Source organism: Mus musculus, chromosome 4, assembly GCF_000001635.26.
Source record: "Mus musculus strain C57BL/6J chromosome 4, GRCm38.p6 C57BL/6J".
Classification (NCBI taxonomy): domain Eukaryota; kingdom Metazoa; phylum Chordata; class Mammalia; order Rodentia; family Muridae; genus Mus; species Mus musculus.
In genome coordinates, this window is record NC_000070.6 from 132,354,078 (window position 1) to 132,374,348 (window position 20,271).

A 20,271-nucleotide genomic window follows, 5' to 3' on the forward strand; every position below is an offset into this window, starting at 1 on the left:
GGCAGGCGGATTTCTGAATTTAAGGCCAGCCTGGTCTACAGAGTGAGTTCCAGGTCATCCAGGGCCACACAGAGAAACCCTGTCTCGAAAAAACAAAAACAAAACACTAATGCTGTTTCCCAGATTTTTAAGACATGAAATTAAGCCTGATGAATGTTGTTGTGAAATATTTATTTGAAAGAATGGCTGTCTGGGCGTGATGGTGTAGGTTTTTCTGTTTTGTTTTTTGAGTCAGGGTTTCTCTGTATAGCCCTGGCTGTCCTGGAACTCTTTGTACACCAGGCTGGCCTCGAACTCAGAAACCCGCCTGCCTCTGCCTCCAGAGTGCTGGGATCAAAGGCGTGCGTCACCACACCCAGCTCCCATTGAGCCATCTTGTTGGCTCTGCCCTCTCCTTTCTGACATGGTTTTTCAGACCTCAGTCTCTCTCCACGAAAAACAGTGGGCAGTGTGAACCTTCAGAACAACCTTCTGGAGATGTTTTAACCCCAAAGCTGCAGGAACAAGGGGAGACCTAATAATCTGGACCACGGGAACATGGGATCAGAGAAACATCCAACAAAAAGTTCTGACTACTGGTTTCTTTTCACGCTTAGGGAAGGGTAATGTGCCAAGTGCCAAGCAGCAAATGAGTCACTGCTGAGGTGCCCTGGGCAGAAACTGGGCAGCCTGCCAGAGAGGACAGGCAGTACCAGCCACTCTGGTGACACCAGCCTGGTGACACCAACCTGAGGTTCATTCAGCTGTGGGCCATATTGAGTTAATCCTTGTAAGGGACTGTTGAAACTCCTTGTTCTCAAACATATGTAAAAATGGCATTTGTCAGCTGGGCGTGGTGGCACATGCCTTTAATCCCAGCACTCTCGAGGCAGAGGCAGGCAGATTTCTGAGTTCAAAGCCAGCCTGGTCTACAAAGTGAGTGCCAGGACAGCCAGGGCTACACAGAGAAACCCTGTCTCAAAAAAACAAAAACAAAAACAAAAACAAAAAAAAAAAAAAATATATATATATATATATATAGTATTTGTCTTGACCTTTAAAACAAAAAAACAAAAACAAAAAAAAACAAAACAACAAAAAAAAACAGCCGTGAGTGGTGGCGCATGCCTTTAATCTCAGCACTCCGGAGGCAGAGACAGGCGGATTTCTGAATTCGAAGCCAGCCTGGTCTACAAAGTGAGTTCTAGGACAGCCAGGGATATACAGAGAAACCCTGTCTCGAAAAACCAAAACCAACCAACCAAACAAACAAAAAACAAAAAAAAAAAAACCAACCCTGACCTACACAATCTCATTTTCCAGACAGGGTGGGGAGTGGTTAGGCAGGTGAGGCACCTAGTGGAGTTACCAGACATAGGGGGTTCCCAATACTCCTCTCTCTGCAATTTAGAGAGAGGGGCCGGGGAATGAATATCATATACCCTGGGCTATGCTGGCTGGCTTTGAATTTGTTATATTATTCAAGATGACCTTGAACTTCTGACCCTTCTTGGCTTCAGAAGCACCCACCGGGAACACTTTGTCTTGTTTGATGCTGGGAACTGAACACAGGGATCCCAGGCAAGTGCTCTACTGGGCTATATCCCAGCCCTGTGATTTTTGTTTGTTCAGAGAAACAAACAAACATGATAGTTTCACTTCTGGCTACATTTAACATTATCATTTATCTTCTTTTTATTTGAAGTCGTTAGCAGTATTTTGGGTGTCACTTTTAAGTTGTTTTAATCTTCTTGAATAAAACAAAAGACCAGAGGTGAGGGATATGGCTTAGGGTGACTGTCTAACATGCATGAGGCCTGAGCTCAATGCCCAGCACTAAAAAAGTAAAAAGTAACACAAATTCAGTTTTTTTGATATTCTAAAATACTTTAATAATTAAGATTGGTAGGAAGGCTGATATACAACGTAATTATGTATTTTACAGGATTCTGTACAGTAGGGAAGCATCTTAACATGCGACAGCGAGGCTTTAAGTCCTTTACATTAGGACTGTAAGCTTCCACTTACAGAAAGAAGACACATAATCAACTTTTATATACATAAAAACAAAACCACTGCCTAGATGCAGCCCTAACATATCCTGCTTCAGAAGACAGATGAGATGAACAGAGTCAGAGCCCTTGATGGCACACACAAGCAGACGGGAGCTCAGGATTGGCACGTGAGGGAGAACAGCTGAGAGAAGCCGTTGCTGGCCGGCAGGTATGGTGGGTGCATCTGTGAGCCCTGTACTCGGGAGGTGGAGGCAGGGGATCCTTGGCTACATAGTGAGGCTACATAAGACCCTGTCTAAAAAAAAGGTTACCACACCCCAGACAGCACAGGCATATGCAAAGTACTCTCTAAACCTGGGACAGAGAAGGAGAAACGGGGCGGAGCAGGGTGGAGCAGGGCGGAGCAGGGGCGGAGCAGGGGCGGAGCACCGGCCTTGCTTGTGAGAACTGAGCCTTGGTCAGGATGTAATCGCAAAGGTTAGCAGCTCTGGCAACCTTGTATCTAGACAACTCACAGACTTGACAGAACTGTTGTTTTCTCTTCCTTTACTCAAGCAATATCAAGGTTTGAGGAGATGGGGACGGAGTGGGAAGGAGTCTTTGTTCCATAGACAGAAACTACATGGCAGGAAGAGAAAAAACAAACAAAAGCACTTTTTCCTTCATAGAGAAGAAAGTACTAGTTTTAAGGTCACTTTAGCTTTTTTTGTTTGCCCTATATTCTAACTCTTTAATAAGTGTGATGCTGACAAGGAGAAAATTGCTGAAAGAATACAGACAGGAAATAGAATAAAGCAAAAAACAAACAAACAAGAAAGCAAAGCCTTTTTAAGAGCCACAATCCACTAGCTGTTAAGGTGAGTAGAAGCTGGGTGTGGCCGTTGCCCTCGATGATCGCAGACTGGGAAGGCTGAGTAAGGAAGACTTCAAGTCAAAGGCTAGCCTGGGCTACATACTGAGGTATAGACTAAAACAAAAAGAAAAGCGACAAACCCAGTTACATTTCCCTTCCACTTACAATGTAAGTAGAATCCAGGCAGGAACAGTAAGGCTGTGTGGGTTTCAGGAAAAAAGTTCTTTGAAAAACATAACCAAATCTGCACCCCAATACAAGTGGGGAGGCCTGGCTGCAACAGGAATGGGAAGGCAAGTGAGGTGTTCGTTGTCGGGAGGGGGAGGGGCTAATTCAGTAGAGGGGCTGTGCAGTAAGGAGGGCCAACAGCACCAAGGAGTGAGCATGGGCACCTGTAGCGCACAGTGCTCCCACACAGTGCTCCCACAGGCCAAAGTGATTTATAGTATCATTTGGTACAGGGAACGTATAATAAAGTCTGCCCCGTGAGTCAGTTCTCTGCCAAACCGGCATTAACAGTAAGGCCTTTTTCTTGGTTTGTACATAGAAAATGCACGTGGCTTTCTCATTTGATCATTTGGATTCTGATTACAGCTCAGACTACATAATGAATGGATTTTCCCCATTTCTTTAAGCTCACTTTGAAATCAGGATGAGAGCATGAAGGCTCATGCTTATAATCTCAGCACTTGGGAGGCTGAGACAGAAGTTTGAGGCCAGCCTGGGCTACACAGTGAGTTTGAGGCCAGCCTGAGCCACAGGATAAGATCTTGTCTCAAAACAAAAAGGACCTAGGATGACAAGTGCCAAATGGAGGGAGGAACAGGCCGGAGCCTGCACTGGCTTCCTTCTGGTCAGACCTTATGCAGAGAAGTCCAAGCACTTTTCTGGAAGCGGGCCTTTGCTGGAAGGGCTGGTGTGTCCGAATGTTTTTTTTCCTGGTAAGAGAACCTGAGGGTTGGAATGAGCCTCCCTGAGCGGCTCTCAGACAGGACAGACAGGTAAGGCTCACGGTACAAACGGCCTCAGCACACCAAGTTGTCTTAGGGCAGCGTGTGCCGTAGCCAGAAAAACTCAAAACCTGTAAGAGGCCCTGTGCTTCTGTGGCTGGTGAGAGACACCCTCAAGTCTACTGCAGTGTTGTTAAAAGGCTCAAAGCATCGGTGTCTCATTCTTCTCTAAGGGGAGCACAAGGACACGCGTACAAGCGCTGCCTGCCCTGCCCAGATCCCAGAGCAGCTCTGGCTGTGTGAGAAGTGCTGTGCTCGCCCTGGAGACAAGAAGCAGACCAGCCATGCTTTTCCTTTTCCTGTGGTCCTTTAGCTCCTTTCTCAGGCTTCAGCTTCATGGGCGATGGTAGCTGGAAGGGGGCAAAAAGGGAGAAGTTATCAGACAATGGAGACGGCTTTCCTATTCCTGAAATTTGTTTGGGAAAAATCAAAGGATTCATGATGATTACAAAACTATACACACTTCACGTGTGCTGAGGACTGGGGCAGGGCCCTGTACACGCTGCACACGCTCTGCCACGGAGGGAAGCCTCCAGCTCTAGCTGGGATTAGCACTATGATGCTGTAGCTGGAGGGGAAGGACTTCCAGCACTTCCGAGTTTGAGGCAGGAGGACTGCTTTGAGTTCCAGGCTAGCTTGAGCTATAGTGTGAGATATTATCGCAAGAGACCAAAATTAAAAAAAAAAAAAAAAAAGGAGGAGGAACAGGTCAGAGTCCATTACTCTACAGATGAGAAGCAAAACCAGTATTTATTAGAACCCAAGTCAATAAACAAGAATAAAATCCCTTGTTTTGGTCTCATAGAACAAAAACAAAACAAAAGAAGACAAAATAAAACAATGGATTTTCCCCTAAGGATCTACTGTCTCGTGCTGACATGGGTACCACATTTGCACTCTGGGCTATAGAGTGGTCAGAGAGAGAAAAAGGGCTGCTTGCTCTGTCGACAACAGGCATCTCCGTGTCCGCATGCCACAGGGGCATCGGTCATAAGTATCTGCAGTTTACTTCCCAGTCACCCTTCTGCTGTGACAAGAGCTTGTAGAAACCAAGAGTTCTGTCCTGATTCCATGTTGCAACCAAGGGATCTAGAATTTTAAGTACTGTGTTGTCGGTACTAAGTAAATAATTGTTAAGTAAACTAAGCTGTCTACACAGCTTACTGTCTCACAGATCTCACAAACATCAATCACAAGGTAGAAATACGAGCACTCTGGTGTGCTGGCTCACATCTGTGGTCTCAGCTCTCAAGAGGTGGTAGGAGTATCAGAAGTTCCAGGCAGCTGGGTAAGGCGGCAGGGGCCTGCAAGCCAGCACTTAGGAGACAGCCAGTACATGTGTGGCCAGCTATAACTCCACAGTGAGACCATGTCTCAAAAATAACAATAACAAAAATAGCTAGGGCTTAGTAACTCAAGTTTGTTATCTCAGCACTTGAAGGTAGAGGTTAGACAACTGTGAGTTTCAGCCTAGCCCTGGTTATATGCAAATTCTCAGCCTAAGCTACACAAAATGGCAAAACTCAGAATGGGCATTTACAACTGCCTCTTGGTTTTCATTCCTTTTGTTGGTGGTGTTGCTTTGAGACGGGGTCTGATTTACTTCAGGATGTTCTGGAACTTGCTGTGTAGCTGAGAATGACCTTAACCTTCTGACCCTCTTGCCTCTACTTCCTAAGGGATGGGGTAACGGACATACACCACCATACCCACAGTATGGAGGGCTGGGGGTGGAACCCAGGGCTTTGTGCATGCTGGGCAAGCACTCTACCAGCTAAGCCACACTGCCAACTCTTTGTATTTATCTACTATTCTATTTTTAATGTGTGTATGTGTGAGTGCAGGCCCACGGATACAGCAGTGCACATGTGGAAGTCAGCTAACAGTTTCTGTGTCCCACCTGTTGGAATCAAGGTTTTTTGTTTTTTTTTTTGTTTTTGTTTTTTTTTTTTTTTGAGACAGGGTTTCTCTGCGTAGCCCTGGCTGTCCTGGAACTCACTCTGTAGACCAGGCTGGCCTCAAACTCAGAAATCCACCTGCCTCTGCCTCCCAAGTGCTGGGATTAGAGGAGTGCGCCACCAGTGCTCGGCATGGAATCAGGGTCTCTTATTCACTGCTGTGTATACCAGGCTATAGCTGGCTCATGGGCCTTTGAGAATTGCCCCACCTCTGCCTTCCACTTCATTGTGGTGTGCCAGTATGATAGACACTCACTGCTGCATCTGGATTTATGACTTCTTGGGATCCAAAGTCATCTTACACTTTCGCAGAACAGCTCATCCACAGATCACCCTGGCCCTATTGTCTTTGGATTTTAACTCAAAGTCTCAGAGTCTAGGGTAGCCGTGAACTCAGTACAGGGATGGGCTAGCCTTAAACTCCTGATCCTTCTGCCTCCACCATCCAAGCTGGGATTATGGATACATGCTACCATCCTTGGCTTTATAGATCAGCAGACCTCTTCCTTCTGAACAACTTTGTTGCTTGTCTGTTGCAGAAATTTCACTTAGCCACAAGTATTTGGATCTTTTGGGTCTTACCGTGTAAAGTGTTTGCTGTCTACATGAACCTCCATCTCCGAGCTCTTAAATTCATTTAATTCTTTCCTTATGGCAGCCTGTAGAACAGAAGTAAGATTTGAACATCTTTTCTCTCCCGAAGGGCAGTTGTGTGACCCTCCATATATCTCTAATGGGCTTACCATTAGAAGGAACCACAGGTCTTAGGTGCAGACAAGAGGGGAGAAAAAGCCAGGTCTTGAGAGCCAGCTGAGCTCTGAGCCAAACACGCATTATTCTCCCTGATAGCATGCATGCAAACCTACAAATCTCAAGTTAAATCAAAGTATTAAAAAAATAGAATGTGGGACTGGAGAGACGGCTCAGTGGTTAAGAGCACTGACTGTTCTTCCAGAGGTCCTGAGTTCAAATCCCAGCAACCACATGGTGGCTCACAACCATCTGTAATGGGATCTGATGCCCTCTTCTGGTATGTCTGAAGACCGCTACAGTGTACTCACATACATAAAATAAAAATAATAATAATAAAAAAAAGAATGTATACTCTTTGTAGTTTTCACAGTATATTAAACAGGTATAGAAGTGAAGTAAGTATAATTACTCAAATATAACACCGTATTTCCTCCAATTGTGGCTGTTAATAATATATCTTATTGAGGCTAGAGAGATGGCCTGGCAGTTAAGAGCACTGGCTCTTCTTCCAGAGGACCCAGGTTCAATTTCCAGCATCCACAAGATGGCTCACAACTGCCTGTTAACTCATGTCCAGATGGTCGGCTTCCCTCTTCTGGCCTCTGTACTGATATACACGCCAGCAAAACACTCGCACACATAAAATAAGTGTTTTAAAAAAGTATTCTGGGGGCTGGAGAGATGGCTCAGTGGTTAAGAGCACCGACTGCTCTTCTGAAAGTCCTAAGTTCAAATCCCAGCAACCACATGGTGGCTCACAACCATCTGTAATGAGATCTGACGCCCTCTTCTGGTGCATCTGAAGACAGCTACAGTGTACTTAGATATAATAATAAATAAATCTTAAAAATTTATATATATATAAAAAAAGTATTCTATCTCCATCTCAAGGAACAGGGAAACTCTAAGAGAGTGTGTGACATTTGAGTTACCTTGTCAGCAGGAGTCAGTTTGGTCCATGGTTTGTCTGCTCGCCGGTCATAGTCATGAGCATCAGTTACTTCCACATACTCATTAAACCGCAGAATCTTCCTGGCAAGCAGTTCAGCCACAGTTGGCCTTTGACTGAGCTGCAAGAAACAGCCAATCATGCATTCAGATTGCCTTTACTAGTCACTGAACACCGAGTTACCTGAGGGGCCTGTTGTGAGATAGGACTAGCTCAGCTAGCCAGAAACTTACGGTATCTTCCTGCTGATTCAACTGCCCGGGGCCAGGACAGGCCAGAGGCACCACACCCCGAGTACCTAGGAAACTGTGACTATACCACCCTGAGTGCATCCTCCCCAAAACTCCCCAAGGATTCTGGGTATCACAGGTTTCATTTTGGCTGGCAAGGTAGCTTTGTGGGTAAGAGCATTTGTTCTCAAGTCTGATGGGCTGCGCTTACTTTAATCCCAAGGACTCACTAAGTGGAAAGAGAACTGATGTCCACACGTTGTCCTCTGATTTCAACACGTGTGCTATATATGAAACACTCCATACACACAAAATAAATGATAATGTATGAGAACATTGTAAGGGCTTAGCTTTTAGTTTTAACTCACTTCACTGTACAGAAACACTACCATGCCCATGTTTTGCAAATTAATTTATGCTCCAAGAGGGTCAGGTTACAGTGTAGATGCTACCTGAGCGTACAATTTAGCACAAAGCACATGTTTAGCATTCTTGACATCCTTGTCCCACTCCATAGCTCTGAGGAGTTCCCAGGAGATACTTGGTCAATGCTACCTAAATAGCGGATTCTGTGGGAAATTATGAGTTTTTTTCCTAAAGATATGTATGTATGAGTGCTCTATTTGCATGTATGTCTACATGTCAGAAGAGGACGTCAGATCTCATTACAGATGGTTGTGAGCCACCATGTGGTTCCTGGGAATTGAACTCAGGACCTCTGGAAGAGTTTCTTTTTTTTTTTTTTTTTTTTTTTTTTAAAGATTTATTTATTGATTATATGTAAGTACACTGTAGCTGTCTTCAGACACTCCAGAAGAGGGAGTCAGATCTTGTTAAGGATGGTTGTGAGCCACCATGTGGTTGCTGGGATTTGAACTCCTGACCTTCGGAAGAGCAGTCGGGTGCTCTTACCCACTGAGCCATCTCACCAGCCCTCTGGAAGAGTTTCTAACTACTGAGCCGTCTCTCCAGCCCCAGGAATTTATGATTTAAGGCTTTGACCTTAAATGATGAAAGGCAGGAGATCTAGCAATACCCTCTAATCAGCAAGGGTAATTCCTCCATTCCTGGAGAGGGAAACATAAAATATCCACAATTACACTATTCTGGGAACTTTTTTTAAAAATTTATTATCATTTTTAAAATTTTTAAAAAAAGATTTATTTATTGTTATATGTAAGTACACTGTAGCTGTCTTCAGACACACCAGAAGAGGGCATCAGATCCCATTACAGATGGTTGTGAGCCACCATGTGGTTGCTGGGATTTGAACTCAGGACCTTCAAAAGAGCAGTTGGTGCTCTTAACTGCTGAGCCATCTCGCCAGCCCCATCATTTTTTAAATTTTTTGATTGTTTTTCAAGACAATGTATCCCTGGCTGTCCTGGAACTCACTCTGCAAACCAGGTTGGCCTTGAACTCAAGAGATCCACCTGCCATTAAAGGCGTGTGCCACCACTGCCCGGCTTCAATTATTTTCTTGATTAGAAAACAATCAGTTTGCAATGCAAAATTGAAAACTACCGAATTCTCTTATTATTACTCCTACATATCAATAGAATTTTTAGCCTAAAGGGCTCACTGGTAGAACATCTTTCTAGAATACACAATGCCCTTTATTTAATCCCCTATACCACAAAACAAACAAACAAACAAACAAACAAACAAATACCCAAGTAAACAAACCCTCCAGATAAGACACCTCCGAAGTTCAGAACTTTTGGTTTAAGTGTAAAATGTAAGAGCCTTTGTTTTCAAATTTTAAAACCAAGCCAACAGATGCCATTCCTGCTAACGCGCTGGGGCTGTCCCTGTCTATGCTTACTGTCATACTGATGTAGAGCACAAGTGAAACTCCTGCATGTCAATCATGCAGATCACCCCTACGCAAGGACGCCTGCCGTACCTTTCTAGTGAGGCGACGCTTGATTTCCCGTTTCTCTGCTTGCCGATCAGCTTCATTTTTAGCTTCAGAAGACAGAAACAAACGATATTACTTCAAAATGAAAATCTGCACAGCAAACATCTTAGTAATTATAATACATTTCTTAGAGGCCAAGGAGAGAACAAACCATCTGTGAACGGCTAGTCAGGAACTTTTCCTACCCTGGTGGTGGTGGCGTGCGCCTTTAATCCCACCACAAGGAAGCAGAGGCAGGCACATCTTTGTGACTCTGAGGCCAGCCTGGTCTAGAATAAGTTCCAGGATGGCGAGGACTACACAGAGAAACCCTGTGTCGAAAAACTAAAAGTAAAACACACACACACACACACACACACACTTAAACATAATAATGTTTAAAAAGAAAACATTCATTAAAAAGAACATTCTTGGGCTGGTGAGATGGCTCAGTGGGTAAGAGCACCCGACTGCTCTTCCAAAGATCTGGAGTTCAAATCCCAGCAACCACATGGTGGCTCACAACCATCTGTAACAAGATCTGACGCCCTCTTCTGGAGTGTCTGAGGACAGCTACAGTGTACTTACATATAATAAATAAATAAATCTTAAAAAAAAAAAGAACATTCTCAGAATAACCCCGAGACTAGTCAATTGATATTGCGCAGTGTGGAGGGTGCGTCTACAAAGCTTCTTGCCTCTAAATCTACAGTGTCCAGACTGTGAATAGCTCAGTCCAGCACTGAGCAGACAGGGTATGGAATCATCCAGTGGTGTGCCCAGAAGCCACTCCAGGAGGCCCTTCCATTTCTCTGATGAAATATTATTACTTCCATTCTCACTGTACCTCCTACTCTACCACAGACACCCCATCCTTCATCTCAGTACCCCTTTTCCCTTTTGGTTTCCTTCCTCCTCAGCCCCTGTTATCCCTCCCTCCACATCCACGTCCACAAAACAGCATAGCCAGTGAGCTGGCATCTGAGAAACAAGGGCACAGGGAGTCCCAGGACACAGCTGTCCTTGTCCTAGGGGCTTAGCTCAGGTTTCTCACTGAGGTAGGTACTTCCAAGGTACAAGGACACAGAGGGGCCATGTCCGGAGGTCCAGGAGTGTGCTGAGAGCAAAGGATGAGAGCCCGTGCTGTGAGAAGGGACTGATGTGGCTTGGGGTGGAAGACATAAGGGAGACCCAGAGTGTGAAGGCCCGGCTGGGGCTATTTCTGGTGATTTTAACTGGGATGGAGACAGCAGATGAGCCTGCAGAGCATTCGTCTAGAACAGAGATGAGATGGGACTGAGAGGGGGGATTGTCGTCAAGAGGCCCAGACCCCAGGAGAAGGGGAGGAACCACAGAGCATGGATTTTAACTCAAAACTCCGTGAAACCTTAGATCAGAACACTATTGCAAGAAGTTAACTATGTACAGGGATAGGAAGTTAGACACATGCTTCTATTTGGTGGCTACAGAAATAAAGTCAAGGAATAAAAGTGGAAGGGAAGCCATGGCTCAGGACTGTTCTGAGCCTGAGACTCTACTGGGAACAGCAATGTCGTGTCCATCAGTTCAGCCATTACCCGAGTTCCCTGGACAAAGAGAACATGGCCCAGCCTGACACACTGAGACAGACGCCAACACAGACCCAGGATGCTATGAGAACATTGGAACAAAATTTTCTGGCATATCACACACAGGACACTAATCAACACCATGGTGGCATCTTCCTAGGAAGTGTGGCTTCCCGATCAGGGACTACCTCTCCTCGGCCCTTTTAGCAAATACTTCTGTCCTAGTGCATATGGAATTCATGGAGCACAGAGAAGACCCGGCCTTCATTCTGCTCAACTCACGCTGTAGTATGTTCCGCTGCTCCAATTCTTCTGCTGTTGGTCTCTGACTCAGCCGCCTACAACAGAGACAAAGGGTACTTACTGTCCAGAGTAAATCCCAACACTGTTTTTAAGAATTTTTTTTTTTTTGGCCAAGATTTATATTGATGTGTAACAAATAAATCTCCAAAATTTCTAACATGTACTATGGTGACTTCTTTATTTATCGTGAAACCAGTCTGACATTGAAAGAACTGAGAAACACACACTATTATGTGGAACGTGATGGCTCACAGCTGTGAGGCCAGCCCCTGAGGGCGGAGGCTCAGGATGACAAGATCCTGTTTCAAACAGAGAGGGGCGAGTGTGGCGGCAGCTGGCACTGAAAAGCACAGGCTGTTTTTCCAGAGAACCCGGGTTCAGTTCCAAGCACACAACCAACTCGCTGGCCCAGAGGGTTTCTTCCTGTACTTTTCTAACTATTTAATATAATGAATGTGTATTTATTTTTATACTATAGGGAGAGGAAGAAAAAAAGACCTTTGTAAATCATAATTTGATAGAAGGTCATAATTAGAGAGCCAGACATGGTGCTGTGTGGCTTTAATCCTAGAATTAAAAAAGCAGAGTCAAGTGGATCTCTGTGAGGTCAAGGTTAGCTGGATCTACATGGCAAGTTCTAGGACAGCCAAGACTACAAAATGAGACCCTGACTAAAAAAATAATGTACTACTGACTTATGCCTTCAATCCCAGCACTTGGGAGGCAGAGGCAGGAGGATGGCTCAGTGGGTAAAATGCTTGTTGTGCAAGCATGAAGACTAAGGTCTAGCAGCCGTGTCAAAGCTGGGTTGGTGGCAAGCATCCACAGAGATGGAGGGGGGGGGGGGAGGTCTGGAACTCCCTGGCCAGCAGACTAGCCACATCAGCAGCTCCCCCTCAAACCATCAGGTGAAGAGTGACAACAGGAGATTCTGAGTGACTGCTCCTTGGCTTCCGTATGTGCATACATGGCTGGGGCACATCCTTACCCTCCTACTCTCTCTCCACACAAACTATGCACACACATACTGTACACTATGCGCAACACATATACGCATACTCTTCACACACACACACACACACACACACACACACACACACACACAGATTAAAGCAGATCAAAGAGACAGGGCAACTGGATGTCACACACTACCTCAGACTAGAAATTAGACTTGAGAGCATAAAACCCTGCTATTAAACATATCATTCGGAGGGCTGGAGAGATGGCTCAGTGGTTAAGAGCACTGGCTGTTCTTCCAGAGTTCAATTCCCAGCAACCACATGGTGCCTCACAACCATCTGTAATGGGATCTGATGCCCTCTTCTGGTGTGTCTGAAGACAGCTACAACGTATTCACATACATGAAATAAATAAATAAATCTTTATACACACACACACACACACATACATATATTAATTATAGGGAGCTAGAGAGATGGCTTAGCAGGTAAGAGCACTGGCTGCTCTTCCAGGATCCAGGTTCAAATCCCAGCATCTATATGGCAGTTTACAATTGTCTACAACTCCAAGATCTGACACTCTCACACACACATCACGAAGGCAAAACACCAACACACATAAAATATAAACAAACAAACAAACAAACAAACAAATAAATAGCAAGCCTTCACAAATATATTATGGGTAAGTCAGGCAGTGGTGGTGCACACCTTTAATCCCAGCACTCAGGAGGCAGAGATAGGTGGATCTCTGTGAGTTTGAGGCCAGCTTAGTTTACAGAGCAAGTTTCAGGAGAGTCAAGGCTTCACAGAGAATCCCTGTCTTGGAAGCCAAAGGGGGAAGAAAGTAAAGCTACATGTGTATGGTGGGAAAGAAGGCTGGCCCTGAGTCAATGGACACCTTGCAGGGAGGAAGCCAAGAGCTTGTTCTGCGTGCCCTGCAGACTCCTACCTGCCTGCAAACATGCTCACACAGAAACCAAAGTCCCTCTGCATTTCACCTCCCTCCTTTTCTGATTATACTACTTTTTGAAAAGAAGTGGTTACACGGTATGTAAGTAAAAAAACCCACACAACACAACACAGGTGTGACGAGTTAGGCTGGCATTTCACAGTTCAGCAACCGGATAGAGTCACAGGAATCTGATGTGCCGGGAACCAGCCTGACTTCTTCAGCAACTTTTGAGAAGCCTCCTGCCTTATCTGATGGTTGAACACACCCAGTGCCACCTGTGTAGTCCCTGACCGTCTTAAGCTTAGAAGAAATCCAACTGTACCTAACCTACAACGTTAGAAACTGCTTCCTTAAGACACACGAATGCTTCAGCCCTGAGTGCCGAGGCCTACCGGATCAGCGTGTTCCCGATCTGGTGCCGTATTTCATTCCACTCCTCCTTGCTTTTACGAGGCCAAGAATTCAGGTTGGTCTCTGGTTCACTGGGTCTGCTGCTCAGCTTCATTGCCAGCGTGTCCTTCCTCTTCACTCTGTTGGCCAGGGCACCTTTACAGACGGAGAAAATGCTGAGGCACTGAGGCATGGGCTACGTGAACCAGGTGAGAGTGTGAACACAGCTCTAGCCACCCAGTCGGCTTCTAATGATCCAGCCCAACAGAGGAGGGGACAACATAAGGCATTGGAAGGTATTTTTGGCAAAATGAATGGAGGTAGGTAAATCACTCCTCCTCCCTACCAGCCCTCTACACCTTCCTCATTTATCGAGAGTTTCTAAAGATGGAATCTAGTCTGTTCTGGGACCGTCCTCGATTTAAAACAGGAGCTTTTTTTGTTTTGCTTTGTTTGTTTTTTCGATACAGGGTTTCTCTGTGTAGTCCTGGCTGTCCTGGAACTCACTTTGTAGACCAGGATGGCCTCAAACTCAGAAATCCGCCTGCCTTTGCCTCCCGAGTGCTGGGATCAAAGGCGTGGGCCACCACGCCCGGCATAAAACATGAGCTCTTATATTAATATATTTTATAATCTGTCAATATTTTTTCGAGAGAGAATCTTGCAATGTTGCTGGGCCACTCGCAAACTCCTGAGTTCACTTGATCTTCCCACCACTGCCTCTTAGCAGCTGGATGACATTATGTGATAACTCATCCTGACCTTGCTTCCTTTGCTGTTCTGAGACAGGGTTTCATGTAGCTAACAGTCCCCAGACTCCTCCCTCCCTGCTGCCTGCCTCCATCTACCTCTCCAGCCCCATTTTTGGTTTTTGAGTTCATTTGACAGTTCAAGCTACGTTCCACCTAATTCAATCCTCCTGCCATAGCTGCTCAAGTGTGTGAGCCACTTCATACAAGAACACACTTTTTTCCTTTGGTTTAACAAGAAGTTCATTATATTGGAGAAAATATATCATTTCTCTCTTCTGTTTAAGTCTTTCTTTTAAGACTGTATTTATAATGATGTCTATGTGCTTGTGTCTGTGTGGAGGTATGTGCACAGAGAGCAGGTTTCCTCAGAGGGCAGTGGTATTCGATCTCCTGGAGCTGGAGTTACAGGTGGTAGTGAGATCCCTAACATGGGTGCTGGGAAGCGAACCCAGTCTTCTGCAAGAGTAGTAACTATTCTAAACTGCTGAGCCAGGGCTCTAGTATCTCCTAACTTTTCAACTCTTACCAGTTTTCTCTCTATTTCTTAGGCCTCGATTTCTCATAAATCTTCCCGGTGAATGGGTTTTGTTTGTTTCGGGTGTTGGTACTGAATCCAGGCCCGGTTCTGAGCTTGGCACAGGCTCTATGATTACATTATAACTCTGGTCTCTGGGGGAACAGATCTAAACTACAAGTCAAGAATCTGAATGATGATGGCACACACCTTTAAATCTAGCCCTAAATGGCAGAGGCAGGTGGATGTCTGTGAGTTCAAGGCCACTCTGGTCTATACAGGGAGTTCCAGGCTAAGCTGAGCTACAGTGAGACTTTATCTAAAGAATAAATCTGAATGAGTCTGTCATAAACGTGGCTCCCTCTCACGGCTTTGAATACCATGGCAAAGTGGAGGGGGAGTCCTTTAGACTGGCCTCCAACAGCCAGGGGACTCTGTGGAGCAGGGCACCTGCTTCCTCTCCTGCTGGGGATTTAACCGTTACAGAGTCTCTGCCCAGCACGCGGTGCCCAGTTCCCACACCACACACAGAACAACTTTCCTTTGCACTTTCCCCTCCTGGTCTTACTCTGATGGCTTTCATCATCATCATCATCTTCTTCTTCATCTCGGTACTTAATGGGACCCTCTGAATCTGAGTCACTCTCCTTCTCTTCCTCTCGCAGACACAGTGGTAGGCTAGGAGTGGCTGAGGTAGACGTCACGTCTTCAACAAACGGGCAGGTCTGCTCTTCCTCTTCATCATCTGGACTAATAAATTATAGACATTTTTTTGAATTAGTGAGGCTCTTCAGGGGAAAGGACTGAAGCACACATAAAAAGCCCATTATTGCAAGAACTTGTAAACTCCAGTCTTAGCTTTAACTCTTCCTAAGAAGCTCTTTAGTATTCACCAATCTAAAGCGCACTGGGTCCAAACCCCAGGCTGTTTCTTAGCAGACACTGACACATTCCACTCACGAAAGCCTTTACATACTACTCCCATTAGAGCTGAGATACTGAAAACCAAAAAGGCTGAGTCATATGCCTGGCAACAGAGTGATGTGAAAACTCCAGGCTTCTCTCACTATTAGCAATGGCTCTTAAGCACCATGCAATAAATTTAGATAATACATTTGTATCATCTAAAACTAGTAGTGTTCATGGTAATATCTATGAACAAGTACTTGTGCTATCAATACAGAAATCATCATAAAAATCCATTAAAAAAAAAAAACCGCAAGGTTACAGAAATCAGCAGGGAAAAAGCCCTGCTTCCAGAACTGACTCTTGGCAGAAGCACCCCCTCAACTTGACTTCATCCACGTTGTCTGAAGAACCTTTGCTGTGTGGAAACAAGAGACCAGCAGGAAACACTCACACTTTCAACATCTCAATCGTGATGGGAAGTGACCTGGTACGACCCAGGGTACCAGTGTCCTCGGAGAAGCTGTCACTGTTCTCAAAAAGCAGTGAATGGGCTCTGTGAGTGCCTTCCAAGGGAGGGGTCACAGGAAGGGGGCTGGTAAGGGCCTGCTGAATTCGGATATGCAGTGGGAGTGGGGGCAGCCTGGAGGGTATATGGGACTCCCCAAAGCTCTGATCCTGTATCTTCTTGGGGACTTCTGTTTTCTGATCCTCCTGCTGGGAAATGTCCTGGAATAGATCTGAAGAAGAGGAAAACTCAACCTCTGGCACAATTTGAAAAGTCTTAGCAGGCACTAGAGGGGACCGTGGAGGCTCGGGAGGTATGTGGGTAGGCAGTGGGGGTGATGGGGACGAAGGCGGGATTATCAGTGGTGGTTCCAAACACAAAGAGACAGTTTTTTCTCTTTGATCATTTGCTGTCTTAGTTGTGAACGAAGCAGCAGGCTCCAAGCTGGGTATCGAAGTTGATGGAATGCCTCTCTTGGGTGGCAAGGGTGGGGATGGTTTCGACAGCACTGTGCCACTGTTCATTGCTTGGGATAGTTCAGCTGGAGAGGAGAGAGCAACACTTTGTTACCATGGCTTACCAGAGACAGATCAGAACTAACCTTTCAATTCAACTATGTGATTTCATGGCTGTGCAAGTCCTGAAACAAAATGTATTCAGGCAGAAGGCTGAATGAGAAGGGTGGGGGAACACCTGGATAATTAAAGATGATCAAAACTAATTAAAATTTCATTACTGTAATAACAGATATGACAACCCTATGGCCGGACAGTGTAACTAGAAAGGATCCAGGAAAAAAAAAAACTTATTAAAAAGTTGTTTGTTTTTTAAGCTAGGCAGTGTTGGAGCATGCCTTTAGTCCCAGCACTCTGGAAGCAGAGGCAGGCGGATCTCTGTGAGTTTGAGACCAACCCTGTCTACAGAGCCAGCTCCAGGACAGCCAGACTGGTTTGTTTTTGTTTTTTTGATTTTTGTTTTTGTTTTTGTTTGTTTTCCGAGACAGGGTTTCTCTGTATAGCCCTGGCTGTCCTGGAACTCACTTTGCAGACCAGGCTGGCCTCGAACTCAGAAATCCGCCTGCCTCTGCCCAGCCAGAACTGTTACACATAGAAAGCATGCCTTGAAAAACAAACAAGGGCTGGTGAGATGGCTCAGCAGGTAAGAGCACCGGACTGCTCTTCCGAAGGTCTGGAGTTCAAATCCCAGCAACCACACATGGTGGCTCACAACCATCCGTAACGAGATCTGACTCCCTCTTCTGGAGTGTCTGAAGACAGCTACAGTGTACTTACATATAATAAATAATAAATCTTTAAAAAACAAACAAACAAACAAACAAACAAAACAGGATGTCTATTTGATGTGTATGAGTGTTTTGCCTACATGCACCCACCATGTGTAAACGTATTGGATGAGTGCCTGAGGAGGCCGGAAAATTGGCACTGGATGCCCTGGAACTGGAGTTGCAGATGAGTGTGAGCTGCTACGGCATCTCCTCAGCCAACATTCCCAGCACTCAGGAGAGCACTACAAGCTCAGGACCAGTTCTCTCCCCACATCTGGTTCTAGTTCTAGGCCAGCCAGAGCTATGCAGCAAGACTCTGTCTTATCTGTGCCACTGGAGAGGTGAGGAGAGAAGAACACACAACAAAAGGTGGTCTTAAAAACCCAACCAGCCAGGATGGTGGGACCGTCCAGTGGGTAAGGGCACTGCCTCCAAGCTTGATGAGCTGAGTCCGACCATAAACTCACACAGTGGCACTGAACAAGGATACACAGAGTGTGCCCTCGATACATGTTTATAACATGAGACGCTCTTCCTCTGTATACATGCTTGTAACATGAGATGCTCTTCCTCTGTATCACAGCATATACCCTACTCATCTTCTCATATACCCTACTCATCTTCAAATGACTTAGGCTCTCATCCATGTAAGAAGCAGGCCATCACATCATATAGAAGATAACCTTGTGAACCAATTAAAGAGGCATTCTTTTGATGAACAACCTCTAATGATCTTTCTGAATCTTTTATTTCAGTCTATCCAATGTTCTCAAAGAATCTATAAATTTCCCCCAAATAAAATTTTATTCACCTGGGGCTGGAGAGATAGCTCAGTGGTTAAGAGCACTGATTGCTCTTCCAGAGGTCCTGAGTTCAAATCCCAGCAACCACATGGTGGCTCACAACCATCTGTAACGGGATCCGATGCCCTCTTCTGGTGTGTCTGACGACAGCTACAGTGTACTTGTATAAATAAAATAAATAAGTTGGGCTGGTGAGATGGCTCAGTGGTTAAGAGCACTGACTGCTCTTCCAAAGGTCCTGAGTTCAAATCCCAGCAACCACATGGTGGCTCACAACCACCTGTAATGAGATCTGACACCCTCTTCTGGTTTGTCTGTAGTCAGCTACAGTGTACTTATGTATAATAATAATAAACCTTTGGGTCGAAGCAAGAAGGGACTGAGCAAGCAAAGTTGACCGGAACGAGTGGGCTTGACTGGAGCAAGTAGAGGGAGGTCCTAAAAATTCAATTCCCAACAACCACATGAAGGCTCACAACCATCGGTACAGCTACAGTGTACTCACATACATAAAATAAATAAATCTTTAAAAATAAATAAATAAATACATAAATACATAAATAAATAAGTCTTTTTAAAAAACAATGTCTTTGCCCTTAATCTCACTCCATGCATGCACTCTGAGTAGAGAGTCAGCCTTGGACGGTGACATCACTCATCGTCAGTAAACTGTGTGAACGGTGTATGTGCTAACACGGCAGTGTGCAGCGGGGACCACCATCCAGGGCCACAGAGTGACTCCAAGGACTAGGCTACAGATGAGACCTTGTCCGAAAAACAAAAATAAATAAAAATAAGAAAATAAAACCAAACAAATGAATAAGAAGGATAATAAGAAAACAGTGTATACAATACACAAAGGTAAAAATGGCAGTCAGCTGTTCCATCTATAATGAAATGCACGTAGCAAGTCCTTTTTTAAGCATTTTATTTATTTGTTTATTTATTTATTTATTTATTTATTTGACGATTCTCATTATGTAGCGTATAGGTTGGCCTGATCTCACTATGTGGACCAGGTTGGCCTGGAACTCATCATGCCTGGCCCTAGCTTGTTTATTAAGACTTGCTCTCCCTAAGGGCTGGGGCTTGCCAGATAGTTGAGGCTGGCAGGCCAGTGATCCCAGGATGCACCTGTCTTGGCCTCCCTAGCACTCATAGTGCGACCCTGCACCCACTTTTTAGGTGAGTTCTAGGGGCCATACAGACTAAGCTCTCTCCTGGGCCCTAAGAGATCTTTCTTTTTCTATCTTTAAATTTTTACTTTTATGTATGTTTGTGTGTGGGTGTCCACAAAAGCCAGAGAAAGGTACTGGCTCCCCTGGAGCTAAAATCACAGGATATCAGCCAAGCTGGTTTTGAAAGAACAGGAAGCATGCTTAATTGTGGAGTCATTTCTTCAAGAGTCCCCCCTCCCCCAACCAGCCTATCATTTCTAAGGAGTTCTAAATAACAGCTCATATTAAGTAGTCCAGTTGTGATCATAATCTTTTTGTGAAAGAAATGGTATTTCAGAATCCAAGCACTGGGTGAGGTTATTAATTTTAGAACAGGGTATAACCTTTAAATCAAATCTATTTAATCTTAGTAAAAACTGTGAATTAGCCATTTTCCTTCTGTGAGGGCCTGTAATGGAATAATGTTGATTCTTCCGTCACAAGGCCCACTGCTCTGAGCTATC

At 45.0% G+C, this 20,271-nt stretch overlaps 1 protein-coding gene across 5 annotated transcripts in view; it reads right to left on the reverse strand.

The window, feature by feature from the left end:
- Window positions 1–1,844: 1,844 nt before the first annotated feature.
- Window positions 1,845–20,271, reverse strand: part of Phactr4 (phosphatase and actin regulator 4) — a 66,525-nt gene continuing 48,098 nt past the window's right edge. For 2 of the 5 annotated variants that reach the window (XM_006538456.4, XM_006538457.4), the window contains 8 exons: window positions 16,449–17,043; window positions 15,657–15,838; window positions 13,825–13,978; window positions 11,498–11,553; window positions 9,654–9,715; window positions 7,501–7,638; window positions 6,398–6,474; window positions 1,845–4,207 (listed from right to left, as the gene is read on the reverse strand). In XM_006538456.4, the coding sequence (XP_006538519.1) occupies window positions 4,192–4,207; window positions 6,398–6,474; window positions 7,501–7,638; window positions 9,654–9,715; window positions 11,498–11,553; window positions 13,825–13,978; window positions 15,657–15,838; window positions 16,449–17,043 (1,280 nt within the window). In that variant the 3' untranslated portion in view covers window positions 1,845–4,191. Of the gene's footprint in view, window positions 4,208–6,397; window positions 6,475–7,500; window positions 7,639–9,653; window positions 9,716–11,497; window positions 11,554–13,824; window positions 13,979–15,656; window positions 15,839–16,448; window positions 17,044–17,895; window positions 18,620–20,271 lie in introns of those variants that run through there. The other 3 variants (NM_001161797.1, NM_175306.4, XM_011250172.1) reach the window with 2 other exon arrangements.